The sequence below is a fragment of the Mastigoproctus giganteus genome, chromosome 11 (assembly GCF_048544385.1).
Source record: "Mastigoproctus giganteus isolate SK-2022 chromosome 11, ASM4854438v1, whole genome shotgun sequence".
NCBI lineage: Eukaryota > Metazoa > Arthropoda > Arachnida > Uropygi > Thelyphonidae > Mastigoproctus > Mastigoproctus giganteus.
In genome coordinates, this window is record NC_143585.1 from 45,116,661 (window position 1) to 45,140,970 (window position 24,310).

At 37.7% G+C, this 24,310-nt stretch overlaps 1 protein-coding gene across 1 annotated transcript in view; it reads right to left on the bottom strand.

The window, feature by feature from the left end:
- Nucleotides 1–24,310, bottom strand: part of RhoGEF2 (Rho guanine nucleotide exchange factor 2) — a 764,869-nt gene that overhangs the window by 113,843 nt on the left and 626,716 nt on the right. Inside the window, exon 31 of the mRNA XM_090384978.1 lies at nt 8,622–8,739. Within this exon, the coding sequence (XP_090241104.1) occupies nt 8,622–8,739 (118 nt within the window). The remainder of the gene's footprint in view (nt 1–8,621; nt 8,740–24,310) is intronic.

Below are 24,310 nucleotides of genomic sequence, written 5' to 3' on the forward strand. Positions count from 1 at the left end.
CCCTCTCAGGTGATTTTTCTGAGCTAGAGGAAGAATCCCATCAGCATTGAGCATGCTTAAACCATTCAAGACTTTATACACCTCTATCAGATCACCTCGCTGGTGCCTAGTCTCCAGACACTGTAATTTGCAAAACTTAAGCCTTTCTTCGTAAGAGCACCCCTTTGTTCCATTCACTAATCTTGTTGCCCTTCTCTGTACTCGTTCCAGCAGCTCTACATCCTTCTTGAAATGAGGTCTCCAGACCTGTATACAGTACTCTAGGTGTGGCCTGACCATTGCCTTATACAATGGAATAATCACCTCCTTATCCCTGCTGGAAAAATTCCTGTATATCATTGACAATACTCCATGAGCTACTCTTGCAGCCCGTCTGCACTGCTCAGAGAACTTCATATCTGCCTGCACAATCACCCCCAAGTCCCTTTCATTCTCTACCACTATCAGTGTAGTACCACAGAGTTGATACGTTGCTCTGGGGTTGCTGTTTCCCATGTGTAGTACTTTATATTTGTCAATGTTAAACTTCATTTGCCACCTCTCAGCCCATCTGCTCAACCTTTCCAGATCCTGTTGCAGCAGCATAGTGTCAGTAGTGTCCTTGACAACCCTGCCAACCTTTGTATCATCTGCAAACTTGGACATTAAGCTTGATATACCATCATCAATATCATTTATAAATACAGAAAACAATAATGGACCCAACACTGAGCCCTGAGGGACTCCACTAATAACATTAGTCCACGATGAGCAGTGTCCAGTGATTACCACTCTCTGTCTTCTCCCCCTCAACCACCCCTTTATCCATAGCAGCAATTTGCCTCCAATGTCACACTGCTCCAATTTGTGTAGCAGTCTTCCATGTGCAACAGTATCAAAAGCCTTTCTAAGATCCAAGTATATAATATCAAAGTTATTCCCTGCATCCAGTTCTTTTGTGACTGCATCATAGTATCCAATCAAGTTGGTCAGGCAAGACTTCCCCTTAACAAAACCATGCTGTGTCTGAGCTATAACTGAAGTCTTGTCTAAATGATCCTGCAGTGCTTCTTTAACCAGTGCCTCCATTAATTTTCCTGGAACAGAAGTTAAGCTCACAGGTCTATAATTACTTGTGTCAGCCTTTGATCCTCCTTTGTGAATTGGGGTCACATTTGCACATTTCCAGTCTATGGGTACCTCCCCTGAGTCCAAGGAAGCTCTCATAATTATGGCTAAGGGTTTGCTTACTTCCTTTGCTGCCTCCTTTAATATAACTGGATAGATCCCATCCACCCCGGGTGCCTTTCTTGTGTTTATCTTCAACAGTTTCTCCTCCACTTTACTCCCAGTTATTTCAAGATTCTGTAGCTTACTGCTAGAGTTGAATACACCTCTGGCATTCCCTTGCTGAATAACTCCTCATGTGTGAATGTCGATGCAAAATATTCATTTAGTTTGTTAGCTACCTGAGCAGGATCATCAACAGTTGACCCATCAATATCAAGTGGACCAATCTGATTCATCCCCCTTCCTTCTAGAATTTACATAAGTAAAGAACTCTTTGCTGTTTTTCTTTGCATCCCTTGCCAAGGATTTCTCGTAATCTGCCTACGCCTGCCTAACCTCCTTTGTAACTTGGTTGCATATCAACTTGTATCTATCATAGGCTTCTGTGTCATGTGTTAATTTGTAAGTATCCCATGCATTTTTCTTCTCTGCCATATGCCTCATTAGTTCATCTGACATCCATTTTGGCCTAAACCTTGAACAATATTTCTTAGTTGGTATGTAAAGCCTAGTAGCTTCCAAGATAAGTTCTTTGAATGCTTCCCATTTTGAATTTGCTGTTGGTAACATCATCAGTTGGTCCCACTGTATAGAATTTAAATACTGTCTCAGTCCATCATAGTCGCCTTTACGGAAGCAATAACCCTTCCCTTTACCCCTAATGGTAGTTACCTCTTTCAGTAAATCCCACTTCAGCACACTGTGATCACTGCCACCTAGTGGTTCATTTATCTGCAGATTCTTAATGCATGAAGAATCACTGCTGATAATCAAATCAAGAGTATTACTCCCTCTAGTTGCCTCCCGAACATGCTGATGTAGAAAACAATCATCCAATAAATCCACAAAAGCCCTGCTAGTGTGTGAGTAACCAGCCCCCAAATTCCAGTCAATATCTGAGAAATTAAAATCTCCCATTATAAGACTCTCTGATTTACTGGCCCACTCTATTTCCCTGTACAGTTCCTTATTATACTCATCAGAGTCATTAGGCCTATAGCACACTCCTACTCTCAATTTTGATCTCCCAATGCTTATGTCACACCAAACTGACTCAACACTGCACTGTCCAGCGATGTCGACTGGCTTCACTTCCTTGGTTTTTATGTGTTTCTTAACTAATAGCATAACCCCCCCCCCTTCCTATCCTGTCTATCCTTTCTGTAGACGTTGTACTCCCCAAATTGCAGTTCTGCATCCCTTATATCTGTGTGACACCACGTCTCTGATATCCCAACAATATCTGCCTTTGATGTTTTGAGCAATACCTCAAATTCATCAAATTTATTTACTAAACTCCTAGCATTGGTGTACACGCAAGTATACCTGCACCTGTTTCTATTCTTAGCTACCCTAACACAACCCATGTGTTTACTTGTACCGCAATGGCTGCCAGCAGTCTCTGAAATACCATGCATCTTGTTTTTCAGGCTTCTGCTCATTCTAATAGAAGCAGTGCAAGAATCTCTTTCACCTCTGCCAGTGGCAAAGTTAGGTTAATTAGGCAGTTAGGTTAATTAATGACTCATCTCTACAGTTTCTTCACTTGCTGTCTCATAGATGTACTGTTTCCTGCTGCATGCCTTTTCTACAGATATTTCCACAGGCACCGTTCTTCTGAATTGGCTTCTATAATTCCCGCTCTCTCTTTCAAAACAGTTCGAACACGTGCTGCCACCAGCCAACGTCCATTTACTTTTTTTTTTTTTTTTTTATGAAAACCCCAAACACGAAAGGTATCAAAACCTATAGTACTTAGTACCGTGCATGGGTTGAAGGAGAAGTATGAGGGGAGGGGGATGCCGGAAACTTTGCTCTAGAGATCAAACATGGGTTTCACCACTTCAAGCCCCCAATAAGCAAAGTGGTGGCATTTCACCGGTTGATGAAAGTCATCTACCACCTACATGTCCAACTTCAAACTCACAGAACCAATTTTTCATCTTCCTTGTTTATTCATTCAACTGTCGTTTTATGGAACAACCTTAGTTCATATGTATTTCCTGAAAATTATAGCCTACAGAAGTTCAAGTCTAATGTCAACAAATATTTTCTTTCATCTTGTCCACCTCCAACCCAAGCACAGTACTAAGTACTATAGGTTCTAATACCTCTTTGTGTTTGAGGTTTTCATAAAAAAAAAAAAAAAAAAAACAATTTTCTTGGATATACAGATTTTTGTCTATTTCTCTTTGATACAGATGCCGATACTACTTCATCCATTTGTATATTTTTATAATGTTGATCACTTGTTTATAACCACATCCAGTTGCCTTGGGTAACGAGTGCAATGTTGAGTTCGTCTGGTGTGATATAAGCACTGGGAAAACAAACTTGAGAGCAGGAGTGTGTTATTATTTTATTAATAGCCATATGGTGCAAGAAAGCCTGAGGCATATGCTGCACCAGCCAAAAAAAAAAAATTCCTGAGTTACCGTAAGAGAGAGAGAGAGAGAGAGTCAGAAGTAGAAAGGAATCACCAAGAAAGAGAAGAATGATGATATCCAGATCAGGATCCTGGGCATGCCAAGCCCATACTCACCAGATGTGAGCCCCTGGGTGTTATAGACTTAATGACTGTGATGAGTATACTATACAGAAAAATAGTGGGCCAGTAAATCAGAATGTTTAATAATGGGAATTTTAACTTTAAAGATGTTGACTGGAATTTGTGGGTTGGGTACTCACATACTAGCAAGACTCTTATGGATTTCTTGGATGACTGTTTTCTACAGCAGCATATTAGACAACAAAAGAAAAAAATCCTGTGTTGATGATGGAAACAATTCCATCTGTTGTTGTGGAAGTTGATAGGTTAAATAAATTTAAGGAGGAACTGGACAAACATTTAGAGGGAATGGTTGTGTGAATTTTTTTTTTTTTTTTTTTTTGTCTGATGCTACATAAGCTCATACGCTTGCTTTCTTCCATCACATGTCACGATTACTATTACTATCAACATCAATTCTTAATGCACTAAGAATCTGCAGGTAAAAGACCCACTGGGTGGCAGTGATCATAGTGTACTAATGTGGAATTTAATTAAAGTCATAACTACAGTAAACCCTCACTAACCCGGTTACAGTTAATCGGGATTGAAATATGAAAAATTCTGTTCACAGTTGAGTACTTTGAAAGACACAGGATTGAGGAAGGCAGATGAGTCAACTCTGACTGCGCAGAGAGAGAGAGACAGAACAAACATTACATTGTCTCGCGTGCTGTTCAATATCGCTGTTGACTCGGACGGATGTTATTGCTTATATCGCTGTAATGTAATCAAGTCGCAAAGGAAGTTAGGCAAGCTGAGGCAGATTACGAGAAGTCATTATGAGATTATAAGAGCAAAGAATGCAAAGACTTCTGTGCTCAAATTAACAGTAGAAGGAAGGGGTTGAATTACTTTTGGCCACTCTATGTCTATGGGTTAATTGTTGACAGATTGTGGACAAATTGAATGGTATTTTGCATCTACATTCACACATGAGGAATTCTCTAGGGAAGGAGATGCCAGAAGTTTATCAAACTCTAACGAGGAGTTAAATAACTGCGATAACTGAAAGGAAAGTGGAGGAGAAATTGTTGAAGTTTAAACATAAGAAAGTCTCATGGGGAGGATGGAATCTATCCAATTATATTAAGGGAGGCAGTAAAGGAGGTAAGCAAACCCTTAGTCATAATCCTTGGCTTCAGGGACACTCACTATGGACTGGAGAAGTGCAAATATATCCCCAATTCATAAAGGGCGATCAAGAGGCGATATGAGTAATTACAGACCTATTAGCTTAACATCTGTTCCAGGGAAAATAATTGAATCACTGGTTAAAGAAAATGCAGGACCATTTGGACAGGCATGCAATTATACTGCAATCACAGCATGGATTTATCAATGGGCAGTCCTGTCTAACCAATCTGATAAGTTACTATGATGCAGTGACCAAGGAACGGGATGCAAAAAATAATTTTGACATCACATACTTGGATTTCAGGAAGGCTTCTGATACTGTTGAATCGCTTCAGTTTGTACTAATGTACAAATTGAAGCAATGTGTCACTAAGGGCAAATTACTTTATCCCTATAGATAAAGGAATGATTAAGTGAAAGAGGACAAAGTGGTTATCAATGGTTACTGCCCTTTGTGGACTAACGTCCAAGCAGAGCAGTGTCCATTGAAAACCACTCTCTAATGACTAGTGCCACGAGTAATGTCCACGAAGTTTATAAATGCATAATTAAACACGATTTAAATCATCTAAAAACATCAAAATATAGTACAGTGTCAGTTATCTGGAATAATTAATGTCAGACCTTTTCCAGATAGCAAGTTTACGGATGATCGAATGTAAGGTAAAATTAAATAAATTCCGTTATAATGTATTAAGGTAAAGAAAAAGACTTTAAATAGTGTGAAAAAAAAGAGAATTTATTTAATTAAAAATAATAATAACAACTTATACATACAAATTTGCATATTTACATATGTATGTATATATTCAGATAGGTTATTTTACTGCAAATTTTGTGGAAAAAATTAGAAAGTAATTTTTTTAAAATAATGTTTGATTGTTTTTTTGTTTCATTCGTTGTGACCTTTTTTTGCTGCTAAATCCCTCTAAGTTCCTTAATAATATCAATTTGATTAAATCGCATTCTTCCTGGTTTTCTGCCCATTTCAGTGCTGTTTCTTTTCGTCGACATTTTGCATTAAAAAAAAAATAAATAAATAATAATAATAATAAATTGCACAGTTTTGGGACAATATTATTCTTACCGAATCTGGAGCTAAACTAAACATAATATGAAATGAAGAGAACAAAATATGTCATGGAAAATTGGGTTCACAGAAGCGAATGACAACTCTATCATTCATGGTTTCTGAGAAAACCCATTAGTCCTAATCCAACATTTCACCAGATATATAATGAAAAAAAAAATATACAGAAATACTCTCGTAGAATAATAAACATTTGTCTCAAATACTACCATTAATTAAAAAAAAAAAAAAAAAAACCTCAAACTTTCAAATTATTCTGGATAATTGACTTTCCAGATAACAACATTCTACTGTATTACAATAAAATTAGCACGGGAGAATATATCAACAGAGTTTGTTTTAATTTTCATCATCTGTGATGTTAAATGTAAGTACAAAAGTTGGCTTGTGCATCAAAAAAGTTCAGTTTTGACATAGAAAATTTACAGAATAGGCAGTTGGAGCTTTCATTCAAATGCAATTGTATCTGCTAAAACTTAATGAATCATAGATCAGTAAAAACAAAAATACTTTCACTAGAGATGAAAGTAATATTTTTTGTCTTATTTATGAAAAGAACATTCCATGCAGGAAAACATTGCAGCTCAACTAACTGTGAAAATATTACAAATTGATCCAAGAAAGAAAAAACATGGAAAAAGTGCTAGATCAGTTGCTCTTAACCAAGTTGTGTACATAGATCCTCATGGCAAGTAGAAATATCCCTTTCAATAATTTATGCAATCTAGTTATCGAATGATGATTGGGCTAGCCAGGTGGGTAAAGTGTCTGCCTGGCAACCCAAAGGTTGCAGGTTTGAATCCCACCTCGGGCTTGGATCAGAGTAAAATGTAAAAACTTTGGGAGGTGCATTATGGCCATAGAAGCCAATGCACCAACAATTAACAAAATAAAAAAAAAAATTTTTAATTATCGAATAAATTTTTGAAAACATATTGTATAAATCGAAACATTCTAGACAAACCTACCATGAAGAATAATTATCTTAATATTATTTGATAGTGGGGAAAAGTGCTTCTGGATATCTGCTGACAAAACGACAAATGCTTGTGGCCATTATATTGCACATATGGTATGTATGGAATTAAGTGCAGAGCTACTTTTCCACATCTACTTGCTTATAAAATTCTCTAAAACGTGAATTGCTTCAGGGTTTTTTTTTTTTTTTTTTTTTATGAGAACCCCAAACATGAAAGGTATTAGAACCTATAGTATTTAGTACCATGCATGGGTTAAAGGTTGAGAAGATGAAAGAAGCTGCTTATTGACATTAGACTTGAATTTTACATGAAGGGAGGTTGTTCCAGAAAATGGAAACTGAAGGAATAAACAAGGAAAAAGAAAAATTGGTTTTGTGAGTTTGAAGTGGACAATTAAAGGATGCTGAGTGCTCAGATTGGTTTGGAAGAAAGAAGGGGAATTATAGAAGCCAATTCGGAAGAACAGTGCCAATGGAAGTATCTATAAAAAAAAAGGCATGCAGTAGGAACACAATGTCTATGAGACACAGAGTGGAGAGACTTTGTAATAATTGAGTTAATTGATCTTACAAAAGTTGCAAAATATGTGATGATTCTTTGCAGTTATTACGGCTAGACCATGAATCAGACAAACACAAAAAGTCTGCATCTGCATTAAAGGTTTTCTATCCAAACCTGATTCACAATATTTCTTAGCCCACATCTTACATAAGCTTGCAGAACCAATTCAAGAGAATTATTTCCTGTATGAAATATTGTATAAAATATTTCTTTGTAAATGCAACCTGGCCTTCTATTCTACAAATTTTTATCTTGACAAGATATGCAAACTGGTTATGTGCATGGTTATGCTTCATGTCAAACTTTTGATTCTATAAAAAGAATGTTGTTAAAGCTTTGGATACAGCAGCTATTAGCAGTATCCAAATATGCAGCCTTTCCAATTCTTTGGTTAGAAAGCAACTGCTGTTCACCAAGACTCATTCTGCTTGATTACCAAACTGAAGCTGAAATGTGGGGGCATCTATAGAATTCAAGAGTAGAGAAAGTTCAATTAGAAATTTCAACCATCCCAGCAGATAAAAGGCAGAAAATAAGAAATAAATCATATATCATTAAAAAAAAAAAAAACCTCCAAACCATCAGACTCTTGACGATTTTCATTTCAAGTCGCCTTAAAAAATGTAAGTTTTGAAGGCTCACATTTTTAAAATTAGCCTAGTCACTTCCAGTGATGTGGAAGTTCCATTTAAAATGAGTTTGGATGATAAATGCCACAGGTTTACAAGGGAAAAAAAAAAATTTGAAACATTTAAAAATATATTGTTATTTACGGCAACTGGCATGCGAGTTGTAAAATGATCCTTATTTTAAAACTTTTATTTGGTGATTTTGCTAAGTTTAAATGCTGAATACCATGAAGCTGTAATCCAATTAATTTGTGATACACTTAATAGATGTAAAAATCTTATTGCAGATTATCTGATATCTAAAATTATCAAAAATAATCGTTTCATTTGTACACTTTTCCTTGGACAAATTATTCCATGGTACAAAAAAAAAAAAAAAAAAAAAACCCTTTTATTACAATACTTACGGGCTGTGTACTTTGCTATGTTCTCTAGAAGAAGTGGATATTTGGTTAGTCGCTGGAAACCTGTAGCTATAATATCTTTTAGCTGAAGTCGTCGACACAAAATATGAGCTTCAGTATCCTAAAAAAACAAAAAAAAAAAAAAAAAAATTGCATCCCGACATAATTATATGCTTTCTATTCACATATGTTAATTATGAATATGAACATTATAAAACACCTTGTTCTGATTCTTACTTTTGTTGTCAGACAGATAATGAAAGCAAGACCAATCATTATCCATTTGGTTTAGTTTATGTTTTACTGAAAGCATTGGAAGCATCCGAAACAAATGCTATAATACACCTAAACCAGGGGAAATAATTTTCACTTCCAAAATGTACTATACACTATATGTACATTTTGGATGGAAATATATGTGCTGCTTGCTTTCTACTGGCACTGATGTAAGTAGAATTTTTGGCCTACAGTGCAACATCAGAAATGTGCCTTTTCTGTTCATTAATATAATAAATTTTTTTTCTTTACCGAAGTCTCATTATCAAGCATCTTTGACAATACAACTTTTTTTACAAAATAGACTTGTGTATGATTACCTAGATTTATTTTAAGTGTCATATGAGTGAAAGCTGCTGTGTAAAGGTCATTTAACAAATTACAATCCAGTTCTAAAAGCATTCTAACCAATAAATGCTTTAGTAAGTTGAATTATTCATATATAAATTGTGAAACAAACTCCAAATAATCCATAACTTATCTTGTTTGTTAACAGCAATTATATTAGTGATTTGCAACTAGGGTGCTGCAAACTTCTTTAAAAGATGCTGGCAGATTACGAAATTATTAAATGAAAATGAAAATTAATTAATGAACTTTACTGAAAAATGCAGAGATATTAGTATTAGCAAAGGCCACATGGTGCAAGGAAGCCCATGGCTCATACTGCACCAGCCAAAAGGGGGGGGGGAATGAATTAAATAATAAGAAGAAAATTTAAAAAATAAATAATTAATAAAAGGAAAGGAAATAGACAATCTAAGCATTTCCCTCTTCCCACAGATAACTATCCAGTTGATCTATGAATTTCTCAGATTGTCAGCCTCTACTACCCAAGTAGTTAACATATTCCAGTAATTTATAACTTGCTGGCTAAAATAAAACTTCCTGCAATCCAGTCTAAAATTTCCCCCCCCCATACTTGAATTTATGGCTCCTAGTTCTATAATTATTTATAACTGTAAAAATTTCATTCTTGTTCATTTTACTTATGCCTCTCAGAGTCTTAAACACTTAAATAAATTCTCCTTTAAGGTGCCTAGTTTCCAAGCTCAGCAACCCACATATTCGAAGTCTTTCGTCATATGGATTCCCTTTTGCCGATTTCACCAGGTGAGTTATCCATCTTTGGAACCTTTCAAGAAGCTCAATGTCTTTCTTTAGGTGTTTTTAGGCACGTTCTCCATACTTGAACACAGTATTCCAATTGTTGTCTAACAAGCCTTATATAATGGGATTATGACATCCTTATCTCTACTAGTTCAATAAATCATCGATAGGGCACCATGGGCCTTCCTTGCAACCTGTCTACAATGCTCGAAGAACTTAATGTCTGACCTCATCATAACACCCAAGTCCCTTTTCTCCACTACTTGCTTTATTTGAACTTCATCAAGTGTTTGTTATTTGATTTTTAGGAGCATTAGCAACTAAGGCCATATTGCTCCAGGATATGCGGTGGTCATTCCCTGACCTTTCCGCATTCTCTGTATTTGGTGGTGACAGGCTCGAACCCCGGTCTAATCAAGAAGCATGTACTACGCACTGCTGCTCCTTCCCACCTGGCTACGGTGGCGCCTGGCCCATCAAGTGTATAAGTTGTTTTGAGTTTACTGTTTCCAGGTGTAATATCTTACTTTGCTGGATTAAAGCATAGCTGCAATTTTTCTCACCATCCCTGAAGTCTATCTAGGTCACCGAAGAAGCTCTGCTTGGCTGTGCTCATTAACTGCTCTACCGATATTTACATCATCTGCAAATTTAGACATCACGCTCTGATGTCATTTATGAAAACCAAAAACAACAGTGGTCCTAATACTGATCCTTGGGAACCCCACTTCCTACATTAATCCAATCTGAGGAATAACTATTTATCACAACCCTGCTTTCTGCCCCGAAGCCTGATGGATAGTATATATATACTATCCATGTACAGATTTTCTCTGTGATTCCAACCTATTCCAGTTTATAAAGTAAATGCTCATATGCAACTGAGTCAAATGCTTTGCTGTAATCCATTAATCCAGTTCATGAGTGACCCTCTCAAAATAGCTAACCAGATTTAATAAAAATGATTTTCCCATTACAAAACCATGCTGCATATCTTTCAGAATTCCATTTCAATCTAAATGATCCTAAATTCCACCCTTGATCATTGCCTCAATGATATTCCCTACTACTGAAGTAAGACTGACCAGTCGGTAATTTCCCACTTCACTCTTAGAACAGCCCTTATATATTGGAGATATGGTGGCACTTTCCCAATCCAACAGAATCACTCCCAAGTACAGTGATGCTCTCATAATTAGCCTCAATGGTTCAATACATTCACTTGCTGTCTCCATTAAGATTATTTTCACCATTTATTTTTTAATACTAGCACCAAAGATCTTGGGAAGAATGATAAATGCTTGCCTTATGTGGTATTTAGAAACAAACAGCCACCCTAACACAGTGTGGATTTCTCATGAAACCAGCCTACTTTGGATCATTTAATTAGATTAGAAATATTAATTGTGATACTTTTATAAAATAACCAGGCATATAGTAACGGTTTTCTTTGATATTGAAAATGCATAATACAGCTTGGTGATTTGGCATATTGCAAGACCTCCTTAACTTTGGATTTATAGGTAACTTTTCTGTTTTTATTAAGAACTTTCTAATCACTGATTTCAAATTCATTTGGCAGCCACATTCTCTTTTGTGTTTTGCTAAGAGGAAGGCATTCCAGAAGGATCCGTTATAAGTGTCATGCTCTTTGCCATCAAAATAAATTATATTATAACAACTTCCACCAAAGGTAAACAGTGCCCTATACATTGATGAATTTACTATATTCATACAATATGAGGGTCACTGAAAGGCAACTGCAAAAAGCATTTGATCCACTTACATCTTGGTCACTCAGGTTCAGATTTTCTTTGCAGAAGACCAGCAAGAGCACATGATGCAAGAAAGCAAGCTTACATAGCATCAGCCAACACACACACACACACACACACACACACACACACACACACACACACACACACACACACACCTCGATTTTTCATTTCACCCATCCAATCGTTTCAACTGTTTGTCTAGTTCTGCCTTGAATCTGTTTAAGCTATCAACTTCTACAACAACAGATGTAAGTTTGTTCCAGCAATCAACCACCCGCTGGCTAAAGGCAAACCGTCTGCACATTTATCCTACAACTGTCTTTCCCCAATTTGAATTTATGACCTCTCAGGTGATTATTTCGAACAAGAATTCCATCAGCACTGAGCATGCTCAAACCATTCAAGGCTTTCTACACCTCGATCAGATCACATTGCAGGTGCCTAGTCTCCAGAAACTGTAATTTGCAAAACTTAAGCCTTTCTTCTTAAGAGCAATCCTTTCTTCCATTCACTAATCTTGTTGCCCTTCTCTGTACCCGTTCCAACAGCTCTACATCCTTCTTAAAATAAGGCTTCTAGACCTGTATACAGTACTCAAGGTGTGGCCTGACCATTGCCTTATACAATGGATAATCACCTCCTTATCCCTGCTATAAAAATTCCTATATATCATTGACAAGACACCACTACTCTTGCAGACCATCTGCACTGCTCAGAAAACTTCATATCTGCCTGCACAATTACCCCCAGGTCCTTTTCATTCTCAACCACTGTCAGTGTAGTACCACACAGTTGATACGTTACTCTGGGGTTACTGCTTCCCATATGCAATACTCTACATTTGTCAATGTTAAACTTCAGTTGCCACCTCTCAGCCCATCTGCTCAACTTTTCTAGATCCTGTTGCAACAGCGTACTGTCATTAGTGTCATTAACAACCCTGCCTACATTCGTATCATCTGCAAACCTTGACATTAAGGCTGATATATCACCATAAATATCATTAATGAATACATAAAACAACAATGGACCCAACACTAAACCCTGTTGGACTCCACTAATAACATTAGTCCACGAAGAGCAGTGTCCATTGATTACCACTTTGTCTTCTCCCTCTCAACCATCCCATTATCCATAGTAGCAATTTGCCTCCAATGCCACACTGCTCCAATTTGTGCAGCAGTCTTCCATGTGCAACAGTATCAAAAGCCTTTCTAAGATCCAAATATATATCAAAATTATTCTTTGCATCCAGTTCCTTTGTGACTACATCATAGTATCCAATCAAATTGGTCAGATAAGACTTACCCTTAACAAACCCATGCTGTGTCTGAGCTATGACTGAAGTCTTGTCTAGATGATCCTGCAATGCTTCTTTAACCAGTGCCTCCATTAATTTCCCTGGAACAGAAGTTAAACTAACAGGTCTGTAATTACTTGTGTCTCAATTTGATCCTCCTTTTTGAATTAGGGTTATATTTCCACATTTCCAGTCCATGGGTACCTCCCCTGAGTCCAAGGTAGCTCTCATAATTATGGCTAAGGGTTTGCTTACTTCCTTTACTGCCTCCTTTAATATAACTGGATAGATTCCATCCACCCCAGGTGCCTTTCTTGTGTTTATCTTCAACAATTTCTCCTCCACTTTACTCTCAGTTATTACAAGATTATCTAGCTTACTGCCAGAGTTTAATACACCAGCGGCATTCCCCTCCCTGAATAACTCCTCATGTGTGAATGTAGATGCAAAATATTCATTTAGTTTGTTAGCTACCTGAGCAGGATCATCAACAGTTGAACCATCGATATCAAGTGGTCCAATCTGATTCATCCTCTTCCTTCTAGAGTTTACATAAGTCAAGAACTCTTTGCTGTTTTTATTTGCATCCTTTGCCAAAGATTTCTCGTAATCTGCCTTTGCCTGCCTAACCTCCTTTGTGACTTGGTTACAGACCAGCTTATATCTATCATAGGCTTCTGTGTCACTTGTTAATTTATATGTATACCATGCATTTTTCTTCTCTGCCACATGTCCAATTAGTTCATCTGACATCCATTTAGGCCTAAATCTTGAACAATATTTCTTAGTTGGTATGAAAAGGCACCGTATAGAATTTAAATACTGTCTCAGACCACAGTAGTCACCTCTTTGAGTAAATCCCACTTCAACACACTGTGTTCACTGCCATCTAATGGTTCCCTTATCTGCAGATTCTTAATGCATGAAGAATGACTACTGATAATCAGATCTAGTTGCCTCCTGAACATGCTGCTGTAGAAACCAATCATCCAATAAATCCACAAATGCCTTGCTAGTGTGTGAGTGACCAACCCACAAATTCCAGTTAATCTCTGGGAAATTAAAATCCCCCATTATAAGACACTCTAATTTACTGGCCCACTCTATTTCTCTGCACAATTGCTCATTATACTCATCAGATTCATTAGGCCTATAACACACACCTAATCTCATTTTTCCATTCCCAATGCTTATGTCACACCAAACAGTTCGACATTGAATTGTCCACCAACATTAATTGGATGCACTTCCTTAGATTTTATGTGTTTCTTAACTAACAGCATAACCCCTCCTCCCTTCCTGTCGTGTCTATCCTTTCTGTACACATTGTATTCCCCAAATTCCAATTCTGCACTGCTTATGTCTGTGTGACACCATGCCTCTGATATCCCAACAATATCTGCCTTTGATGTCTTGATTAGCACTTCCAGCTCATCAAATTTATTAACTATGCTCCTAGCATTGGTGTATATGCAAGTATACATGCACCTGTTTCTACTCTTAGTTACCCTAACACAGCCCATGTATTTACTTGTTCCACTATGACTCCCAGCAGTCCTGGAAATCAACATTGACTTCCTTTCCAGGCTGCTGCTGCTCAATTGCATTTCAACAGAAGCAGTGTAAGAATCACTTTCATATATATATCAAGAATCAAGAATTTTATATATATCAAGAATCACAAGAATCATATATACAGATATGCCTCCCGATATATAAATACCCATGACCAAACAAAATTCCTTCACTGCACTGGCCAAGAGTTAACAACTAGCAGAGACTGAGCCTTTCCAATAAAATTGCTGTATAGAAAGTTTAAAGAGAGATTAATACTTATTTTTGCTTGATAAAACATGCTAATTTCCAACTTGAACTGATAATTTAAAAATAATAAATAAATAAAATAAACAAAAACTGAATTTCTTACTTAGCACAGAATTAAGTGAAAGTTCAGCAGCAGTGGCGTAGCTACCATGTAGGCAGGCAACTGCCTCTGGGCCCAGGCCCGACGTCTTTGGCTGTCTCCTTTTTTTTTTTTTTTTTTTTGAAATTTTCATTAATTAACACATTCGCTGCCGATCACGCACCAGCGCGTGATGTCGCAGCAGTATTGAAGAGCCGATCACGCTCTGGCACGGGATGCGGCATCATTACCCAGTAGCCAATCACGCGCCGGCGCGGGATTCACTAGACTTTTGTATGAAGTTGTCAACTTCAGTTGGCATTGTGTTTCTGCTGTTTATATTTGTTTTGGCGTCAAGTAAAGGGTTTAAACTATATGTAGTTGTATGTGGTGTTGAATATTTTGTTACGTGATGTGAGGAAAAGCCTTGTAATATGAGTTGTGCAGATGACAGTTTAGCAGGCCAGTCGGGCCCGAAAAGAAGAAAAGTGCACTATAAAAAATCCCTTACAGATGAAGAAATTGCAGAAATATTGGAGGATTTATCTGACGTATATTCCAGTGATGTCAGTTACGACGATGATGAAGATTTTATCCCTCCAAAGGACGCTTCGGATTCGGTCAGTGTAGATGAAGAAGGTATTGTGGAAGAGGCTACACTTTCACTGCAGGATCCCTGTAAGTTGGAAAACGTCGTGTGGGAAAATGACGTAACATCGATGAAACAGTTTCGTTTCACAAAATCCGAGTCTTTGCTGCAACCCGTGCCAGGTGAGAATCCAATAGATTACTTTCGTCATTTATTAACCGACAATATCTTGGATGAAATAATTACACAAACAAATGTTTATGCTCATGAAATACTTCTTCCCAGAGAAAATAAAGAACATTCTCGAATAAATGCATGGAAGGACACCACTAGAGATGAAATGCTGGTATTTTTAGGATTAATTTTACATATGGGAACCATTCGACTGAACCGCATACAAGATTATTGGAAAACAGATAAGCTGTTCGGATTACATGTATTCGCAGACAACATGAGCAGGAATCGTTTCTTATTATTACTGCGGGCCTTGCATTTTGCAAAAAATCCAGAAAAGAAAGAGGTATGTCCACGGGATCCCCTATATAAAATTCGGAAAATGGTGAATCTGTTCAATGAACGAATGTCGGAAATATATTATCCAGGACGTGAGATTAGCTTAGATGAGTCTATGATATTGTGGCGTGGAAGGCTTGTTTTTCGACAGTACATTCAAAACAAACGCCATAAGTACGGCATCAAGTTGTATATGATCACAACGCCTACTGGCATGGTTATCAAATTTCAAGCGTATACCGGTATGTTGGATGATTCTGGTGGAAAAGGATATGCACAAAAAGTCGTCATGAACTTACTTGATGGGATGTTAGATGTCGGGCATAGCATATTTATGAACAATTATTACAATAGCTATGAACTTGCTAAGTGTCTCGCTGACAGACAAACACATTGTACTGGGACAATCAGAAGTAATAGGAAAACATTTCCGAAAGAGGTTCGAGAAAAAAAACTGAAGAAAGGAGAAACTTTATCAAGGTGTGCCCGTGGTGTAATGATTGCTAAGTGGAAGGATAGAAGAGATGTCAGTTACATATCTACAGAATACCAAAATGATATGGTGGAAATGCAGAACAAACGAGGCAAACTGAAATCAAAACCATTGCCTATAATTGAGTATAATAGGTTTATGTCAGGCATTGACAAGCAAGATCAAATGCTTGCCTATTATCCTTGCGAAAGGAAAACCATTAGGTGGCCCGCAAAAATATTTATGCATATTTTGCAACTAATAATGATAAATGCACACCATATCTATAATAAATATTCACATAACAAGGTGCAACTTTATGACTTCCGTTTATCAGTGATCAGATCTTTATTAAAACAGCCATCTGATCTCCCTCATACTGTGCATCAATCATGTACCTGAACTGGAACATGTGCTCAAACCACGGGAAGAAAGAAAAGGTGGAAAGATATTGAGGAAGCAATGCAAACGTTGCTATTCCGAAGGGAAACGTAAGGATACAATCTATATCTGCAGTGTTTGTGAAGGATCACCCGGCTATTGCTTAGATTGTGCGAAAATTATACATAAGTAACATTCTGACACATAGTATTTATAATCTGTATTGGTTCGGTATGAAATAAAACGTATTTCTTAATGTTACCATGTTTTTTGTTTTATTATTTACAAACCTATATTATTATGTTTTTATGTCACGCGCCAGCACGTGATGCGGCATTTAAAGCCAAATTTGACCTCCAGTGCCTATCACGCACTGGCGCGTGAATCTCAAAATCTTTTGGAAACTGCTTATACGACACTTAAATATTGATATGGTATACCGTATGATATGGTAACAATCCCTTATTACCAATTTTCAAGCTTTTTGGTTATGGAAACACAGTCGGCTTCTGGCGACAGTCTCCGCCTTCTGTGCCGCGCTATTGACGATAGCATGCTGACTGATGACCGGCAGCGAACGTGTTAAGTAGGGGTCCGAACATGTTCTTTGCCTCCGGGCCCGAAAAAGGGTAGCTACGCTACTGTTCAATTATCACTAAATAGGGGTCTGTTGTCAAAGAGTAATGAAAGGAAGGCTTCTAAAAAAAGAAGTTGCATCCCTTTCATTGTCTTCCAATGGGTGGGAAAACCACATGATCACAGCATCACACAGAATAGCGAAAGAAAGTTTCTGCAAGATTAAGGACATGGAGTTTGTAGTTTCTGTACATTGTAAAATGCGCTCAAAGTGTGCATTCAAGGATTACACTAGGGGAAGGGGGTTTCATTGTGAAGGAAATGGTCTGACAAAGTAGTTTTTTTGCTGTGTTTTCTGGGATGCCTCAAACGACAAAAGTTTAAGCATCACTGAATTAGACAAGTCCCATAACCTAATCAATTTCTCAGTATCCTTGGAGCAAAGTAAAAACTTTATGGTTCTAAGATAGGGTGAACAGGCATCTTGGTTTCCACAGATTTTAAAGTTTTGTCCTGGTGTCCTGGATTTCTTTTTCTGGGTACACTAATGTCCTGGTTTTTTTATAGTAATAGCGGCGGTTTATCTTTTTCTCCGTTGATACACAATTATTTTGGAAACCAAACTACTTACCCAATTTACTTTTCTTAAATAGAATGTCACGTTAAGAACAGAATGGTAGATTAAGCAATCGCCCACCATGTTCACTGTATGAAGCCTCATGTTATTAGTACTGAGAATTCATTGCTAATGTTCTTTCTAGTACACCATTCACTATCCCTTCTAATTCTTTAAAATATTCAAGATATAATTTCCAACTGTCTTCTTGAACTCTTGCTAAGTTCAGTCTGTCACAACTCCGTTGTCAGTCTCAGAACAGATTATGCTGTGGTACCTGGTAAATCAACATCGTGATTTGTTAGTGATATTTCAAGAGGAGAAGAAAGAATAGCAAATTTTCTTTTTGGCTGATAAATGGAGTGGACATCCAAATCCACAACACATCTACAGAGGGTATAATTTATGATTCACAGGTAAGAACGCTTTTATTTACTCTTCTAGTCATATATTTGAGTAGGTTAACGAAATACAATCACAAAATATAAATAATGTCTATGGATGACTTATTGTATAATTACACTTTACAAAAATTATAATTATGTACCTACTTGCAGTGAAAAAATAATTATACCTTAAATTTAAATTTCCAAAATATACGAATATGTAGAGAATATATTTTTTTCCTGCAAAAAAAAAAGTTTCCGGGACAAATTTCAGCACCCTGAATAGCATTTCACTATTTTATCAGTGAAGTGTGCATGTTTAATCATGTTACTACAAACCCTTAAAACACCATTTGTTTCCAACATAGACTTTTGTTTTTACTGTAGAGCAAAATTTTGTTTGGCTCCCATTTTTAAAACTGTTAATGAAAAGTACCGTGCATATACAAATTACTTAGTTTTGCGTATTATAAAATTATTTTTTTCTGTGAAAAAATTTAAACATTTAAAAATTTTTAAATAATCCTAATTATTATAAATAATAGTACACTAGACTCCCGCTAGTCCGAACTAATTGGGACCGAGCCCTGTTCGGTTTAGCCGAATAACTGCAATAATGCAGAAGCAAGCAGTAAAACAGGTCTGGTTTATTAAGGAATGAATGTATAGTAAGCCTACTAGCGTTTGTACGCGAGCGTAACACACCGGAAGCAACCCCCCCACGCTATGACTAATTGCACGCGACATTGTGCATTAAACATGAATGTTTATATCTTCGCTCTACATTACATTTTATAGTTTAATTTAGTTCAGTCTGCTGCCACAATGGCCACGAAACGGAAACACACAACGTGTACGTTGAAAGATAAGCTGGAAGTTTTGAAAAGGCTGGACAAGGGGGAAAGTGCAACGAAATTAGCAATAGAGTTTGGAGTGGGCAAGGCCACACTCCAACCCTAACTGACTGGAAAAAAAACCGCGCAAAGATCGAGCAGTTTTGTACCTCTACTTCAGAAAAATCAGTTGAAAATCGACAAACAGTAAGGCCCTCAACGTTTGACAAGCTTGATGAAGCCTTATTCACGTGGTTCACGCAGGAAAGAGGAAGGGGAACAGCCCTAAGTGAACCTCTTGTTAGAGAAAAGGCCATTCATCTCATCTCAACAAACTAATGAAAGGTGGTGAATCATTTAGTGCGAGTACCGGTTGGTTTGATCGCTGGAAGATGCGCCATGGGATTCGCCAGTTAACGATCACCGGGGAGCAATTATCAGCTGATCATGCTGCAGCAAAGAAATATTTGGGTGAGTTTGCTGATTTGGTATCACATTATTCACCTCAGCAGATATATAACGCTGATGAGACAAGTTTAAATTTTAAGGCTTTGCCCACAAAAAGTCTAGCATCTCAACAAGAAATGCGTGCCCCAGGTTTTAAAATGAATAAGGAGCGAGTGACGTTGATAGCTTGTAGTAATGCTTCAGGAAATCACAAGCTACCTTTGATGATGATCGGTAAATCAGCGAAGCCGAGAGCTTTTAAAAATATGAACATTAACAATCTTCCAGTTCATTATAAAAGTCAAAAAAAAAAGCTTGGATGAACAGACAGCTTTTCATTGAGTGGTTTCATAATCAATTTGTCCCAGCAGTGAAAATGATTTGCCACCTCGTGCCATTCTCCTCATAGACAATGGGCCGTCCCACCCAGACGTTTCCGAGTTGACATCAGGAGATATAAAGGCAGCTTTTTTACCACCTAATGTAACACTGTTATTACAGCCCATGGACCAGGGGGTGTTACAGTCTATCAAGCTTGCATACAGAAAGAAATATCTTAGGTCCTTGATAGAAGATAACACCAATTCACTTTCTTTACATGAGAAAATGAAACAAGTGAACTTAAAAGATGTTGTTTGGGTTGCTGAGTCGTGGGAGGGTGTAACCGAGCAGTCCATACAAAGATCATGGAAGAAATTATGGCCCTCTCTCAGCTTTGTCGATAGCTCTGACGAAAACAATGACATAGAACAATTAATTCAGCTCGTACAGGAAATTCCTGGGTGCGAGGAAGCAATAGAATCTGACGTTAACGAGTGGATTGCAGCGGATGGAATAGGTCATGAAAACCTGTCGGATGAGGACATCGTGGCAGCTGTCACCCAAGAAGACTCCAAGCAGAATGATGACGAGCCCGGTGTTTCTGCGGAACAACTTGTGTCACACACAGACGCGACAGCGGCCCTTGACCTCGCTTTACGCTACTTAGAACAACATCCCAGCGCTACACCGGCAGACTACATGTTTATGAAGCGGTGGCGAAACATAGCATCATCTAGCCGATTTTCATTGTTACATCAAAAGAAACTAACAGAGTTTGTTACTTCTGAAAAATGACTTTTGTTCCTGTTTTGGTGTGTAAGTATAGATCTGTAATTTTAATAGGCCATGTCAAACACTGATTTATTAATTTTGTATTAGTACAGTACTACAATAAAATACAATTGTTTTGTGGAATTCTAAATGTTTTTGTACCATTAATGCCATTTAAATTTAACTGGAAAATACAAAAAACGTATATTTTGCGAACTAAAAAATTTCCTCTCCGCCGACCGAAACATGTTCGGATTAGGCGGATGTTCGGATTAGGCGGATGTTCGGATTAGCGGGAGTCCACTGTATATTAATTAATATTAATAATAATAATTAATAACATATTTTAATATTTTTAATAATATTTCACATTGGCACTAATGACAAGAGTAGGAGATCTGCGAACTTATATAACAAGTACAGGTCAATGCTGAAGAAGAAGCAGCAGCAGCAGCAGAAAAAAAAATTGCAATATAGGGTTAACTTTGAAAGCGTCTGCAATTCTGCCCAGACACGATAGGAGGGAGTATATAATGGGTGCCTTGTCAATGAATCTGGCCCTGGAGGGATTGTGCAAGGCACATGGGGTAGAATTCTTCCCAGCATAGTTTGTGCTTGTTAACAGGAAAGAGACTTTTCACAGGGATGGGATACATATAAATAGAAAGGGTGCAAGAATATTTGCTGATGCTATTGAGGCAGTGTTAGGTGGGTCAGAAAACTCCTAGCTTGGGGGCCTTTTCACAGACTAATAGATTAGCAGTAGCCACTGGCAGAGAAGAAAGTGATTCTTGCACTGCTTCTACTGAAATGAGCAGCAGCCTGGAAAGCAAGTCGTGGAGATTTCAAGAACTACTGGTAGACATCATGGAACAAGTAAATACATGGGCTGTGTTAGGGTAATTGTAATAGAGGCATGTGATGCAAGAAAGCAAGCATATGAGCTTTCATAGCATCAGTCAAAAAAAAACAAAAAAACAACAACAACGTAATTTCATGCAGCCATTCCCTCTAAAACTTTTACCAGTCCCTCCTTGAATCTATTTAAGCTGTCAGCTTCCACAATGACAGATGGAAGTTTGTTCCAGCAATTAACCACCCGGTGGCTAAAGGTAACTAAGAATAAGAACAAGTGCATGTATACGTGCATGTACACCAATGCTAGGAGTACAGTAAATAAATTTGATGAATTTGAAGTGCTGGTCAAGACATCAAAGGCAGATATTGTTGGAAAATCAGAGACATGGTGTCACACAGATATAAGGAATGCAGAATTGGAATTTGGCAAGTACAATGTGTACAGAAAGGAGAGATAGGATAGGAAGGTAAGAGGGGTTATGCTGTTAGTTAAGAAACACAAAATCTAAGGCAGTGCATCCAGTTTACAAGGGTGGACAGTGCAAAGAATGAGGACAAGAAATATATCACATATGTGAATACAAAGAAGAAGAAAAAAGAATCAGATAAGATTCTTGTGTACTGGGAATAGGAAAGTCTTAGATAACCCCACTGATTTGCTCATGAATTAAATAAGTACTTTGCGTCAGTCTTTACTGATGAAAGACCTCTCTTGCTGAAAAAGAGGTTGCGCAAGTGAGTTTGAGCCACATGAAATTAGCGACTTCGATATTACTAATGATTGTTTATTAGAAAAACTTTCCAGCATGAAGGCAAGTAAGGATGCCGGAGTTGATGGTACATACCCAGTCATTTTGAGGGAGATGGCCACAGTGTACTGAACCAGTGAGGTTAATTATGAGGGCATCACTGGACTTGGGAGAGATCCCTTTGGATTGGAGAAGTGCCAATGTATCATCAATACATAAAGGTGGTTCTAAGAGTGAAGTTGGTAACTACACACCAGTTGTTGTTGTTACGGGAGTTTCTGGTGTAAGGCTACTTTGGCCATATTGCACCTACCAAAGGTAGTGAAGTTGTATGTGATGACTGCTCTGGGAGCAGTTAAAATTGATTACACATTTGAATTTGTTTTAGGTATAAAAAGAATTCGGAAAGATTTGCATTGTTACCTATGATGCGGCTGAGTGACAACGGTTCTTGTATATTTGACAAGGAGCTGAAAACACACTGTCGGGCATTGTTAAACAATGCTACATTCAATGAGTATATGTTTTACTGTCAGTGGTTGCAAGCAATGCGTACACTGCGGAGGATTGTTTCCTGTGAGCAGAAACAGATGAGCGAGGTGAATATGGCCTATTTGGCTTCTGGCTAGGATTACTTCTTTTCTATTTTTATGCAGGCTAGAATTCCATAATTGTGGTCCAGGTTTCAGCTGAAACAGCTTGTTCTGTGTTTGATTTCTCCACATAAGTGCCCACTGTTCCATACATTTTCTCTGGATATTGCATCTACAATTGGTATACGGGACAAGATCATTTGTTGAGGTTATGCTGGAGGGATGTTTTGCAGCATCATCTCCACATTCATTTCCTTTAATACCGCTGTGCCCTGGGATCCAAGAGAGAAGACAATAGTTTGATGATGTTCGTGAAGACGTATATCAACATGTCTTATCAGTTTTAACAAAGGATTGTGAGGTGTCGTGTTTTTTAGAGCTGAGAGAGCACTTTTGGAATCCGTATATATATATGATGCCTTTATTGATTGACAGGAGTAAAATATATTCCAAGGCAAGCTTAATGGCATGAAGCTCAGCAGTATAATTGCTGCATTCTGTTAATAGTTCTATTAGGTAAGACAGCAGCTGCACCTACTTTATTACCAGACTTAGAACCATCAGTGTAGATCTTAGAAAAGAGGGAATAATTCTGTGTATGGACAAGATGTAGCTGTTGGATGTTGATATTTGATATAGTACCTTTTCCCCACTGCTCCAAGTAATCATTTACAAGAAGGTGTGAAGGTAATCCACGGAGGATCTGTATCTCTTAAGTCTCCGAGAACATTATGAAGTTGAATAATCCAGCATCTATTAGATTCTGGAATCTGATATCAGTAGGCCGAATTGTTCTTGGTTTGTTTGCATACTGGATTATGTACTGAGGATCATATAGTAGTGGCCAAATAGGATGTGTGGGGCAGCTTTTAATTTTAGCAGAGTAGTTCATCAATAACATCTTTCTTCTGCTATTCAGTGGAGTTTCATGGGCCTCAACATACAGACTTTGAACTGGGGATGTTCTGTATACACCTAGGGCAATGCTAAGAGAAGTGTTGGATGGGAGCAAGATGGGCCAAGGTACTCTCTCTAGCAGCCATAAACAGGTGCTCCATAATCCAGCCGAGATCTAATTAGGGACCTGTACAAGCGGAGCAAAGTGTAATGGTCTGCACCCCATGATGTACTGGAGATGACCCAGAGTACGTTCATTTTCCTAATGCAAGTAGTTCGTAAGTTGATGTGGTCTTGGAAATTTAGCTTCTTATCGAAAATTA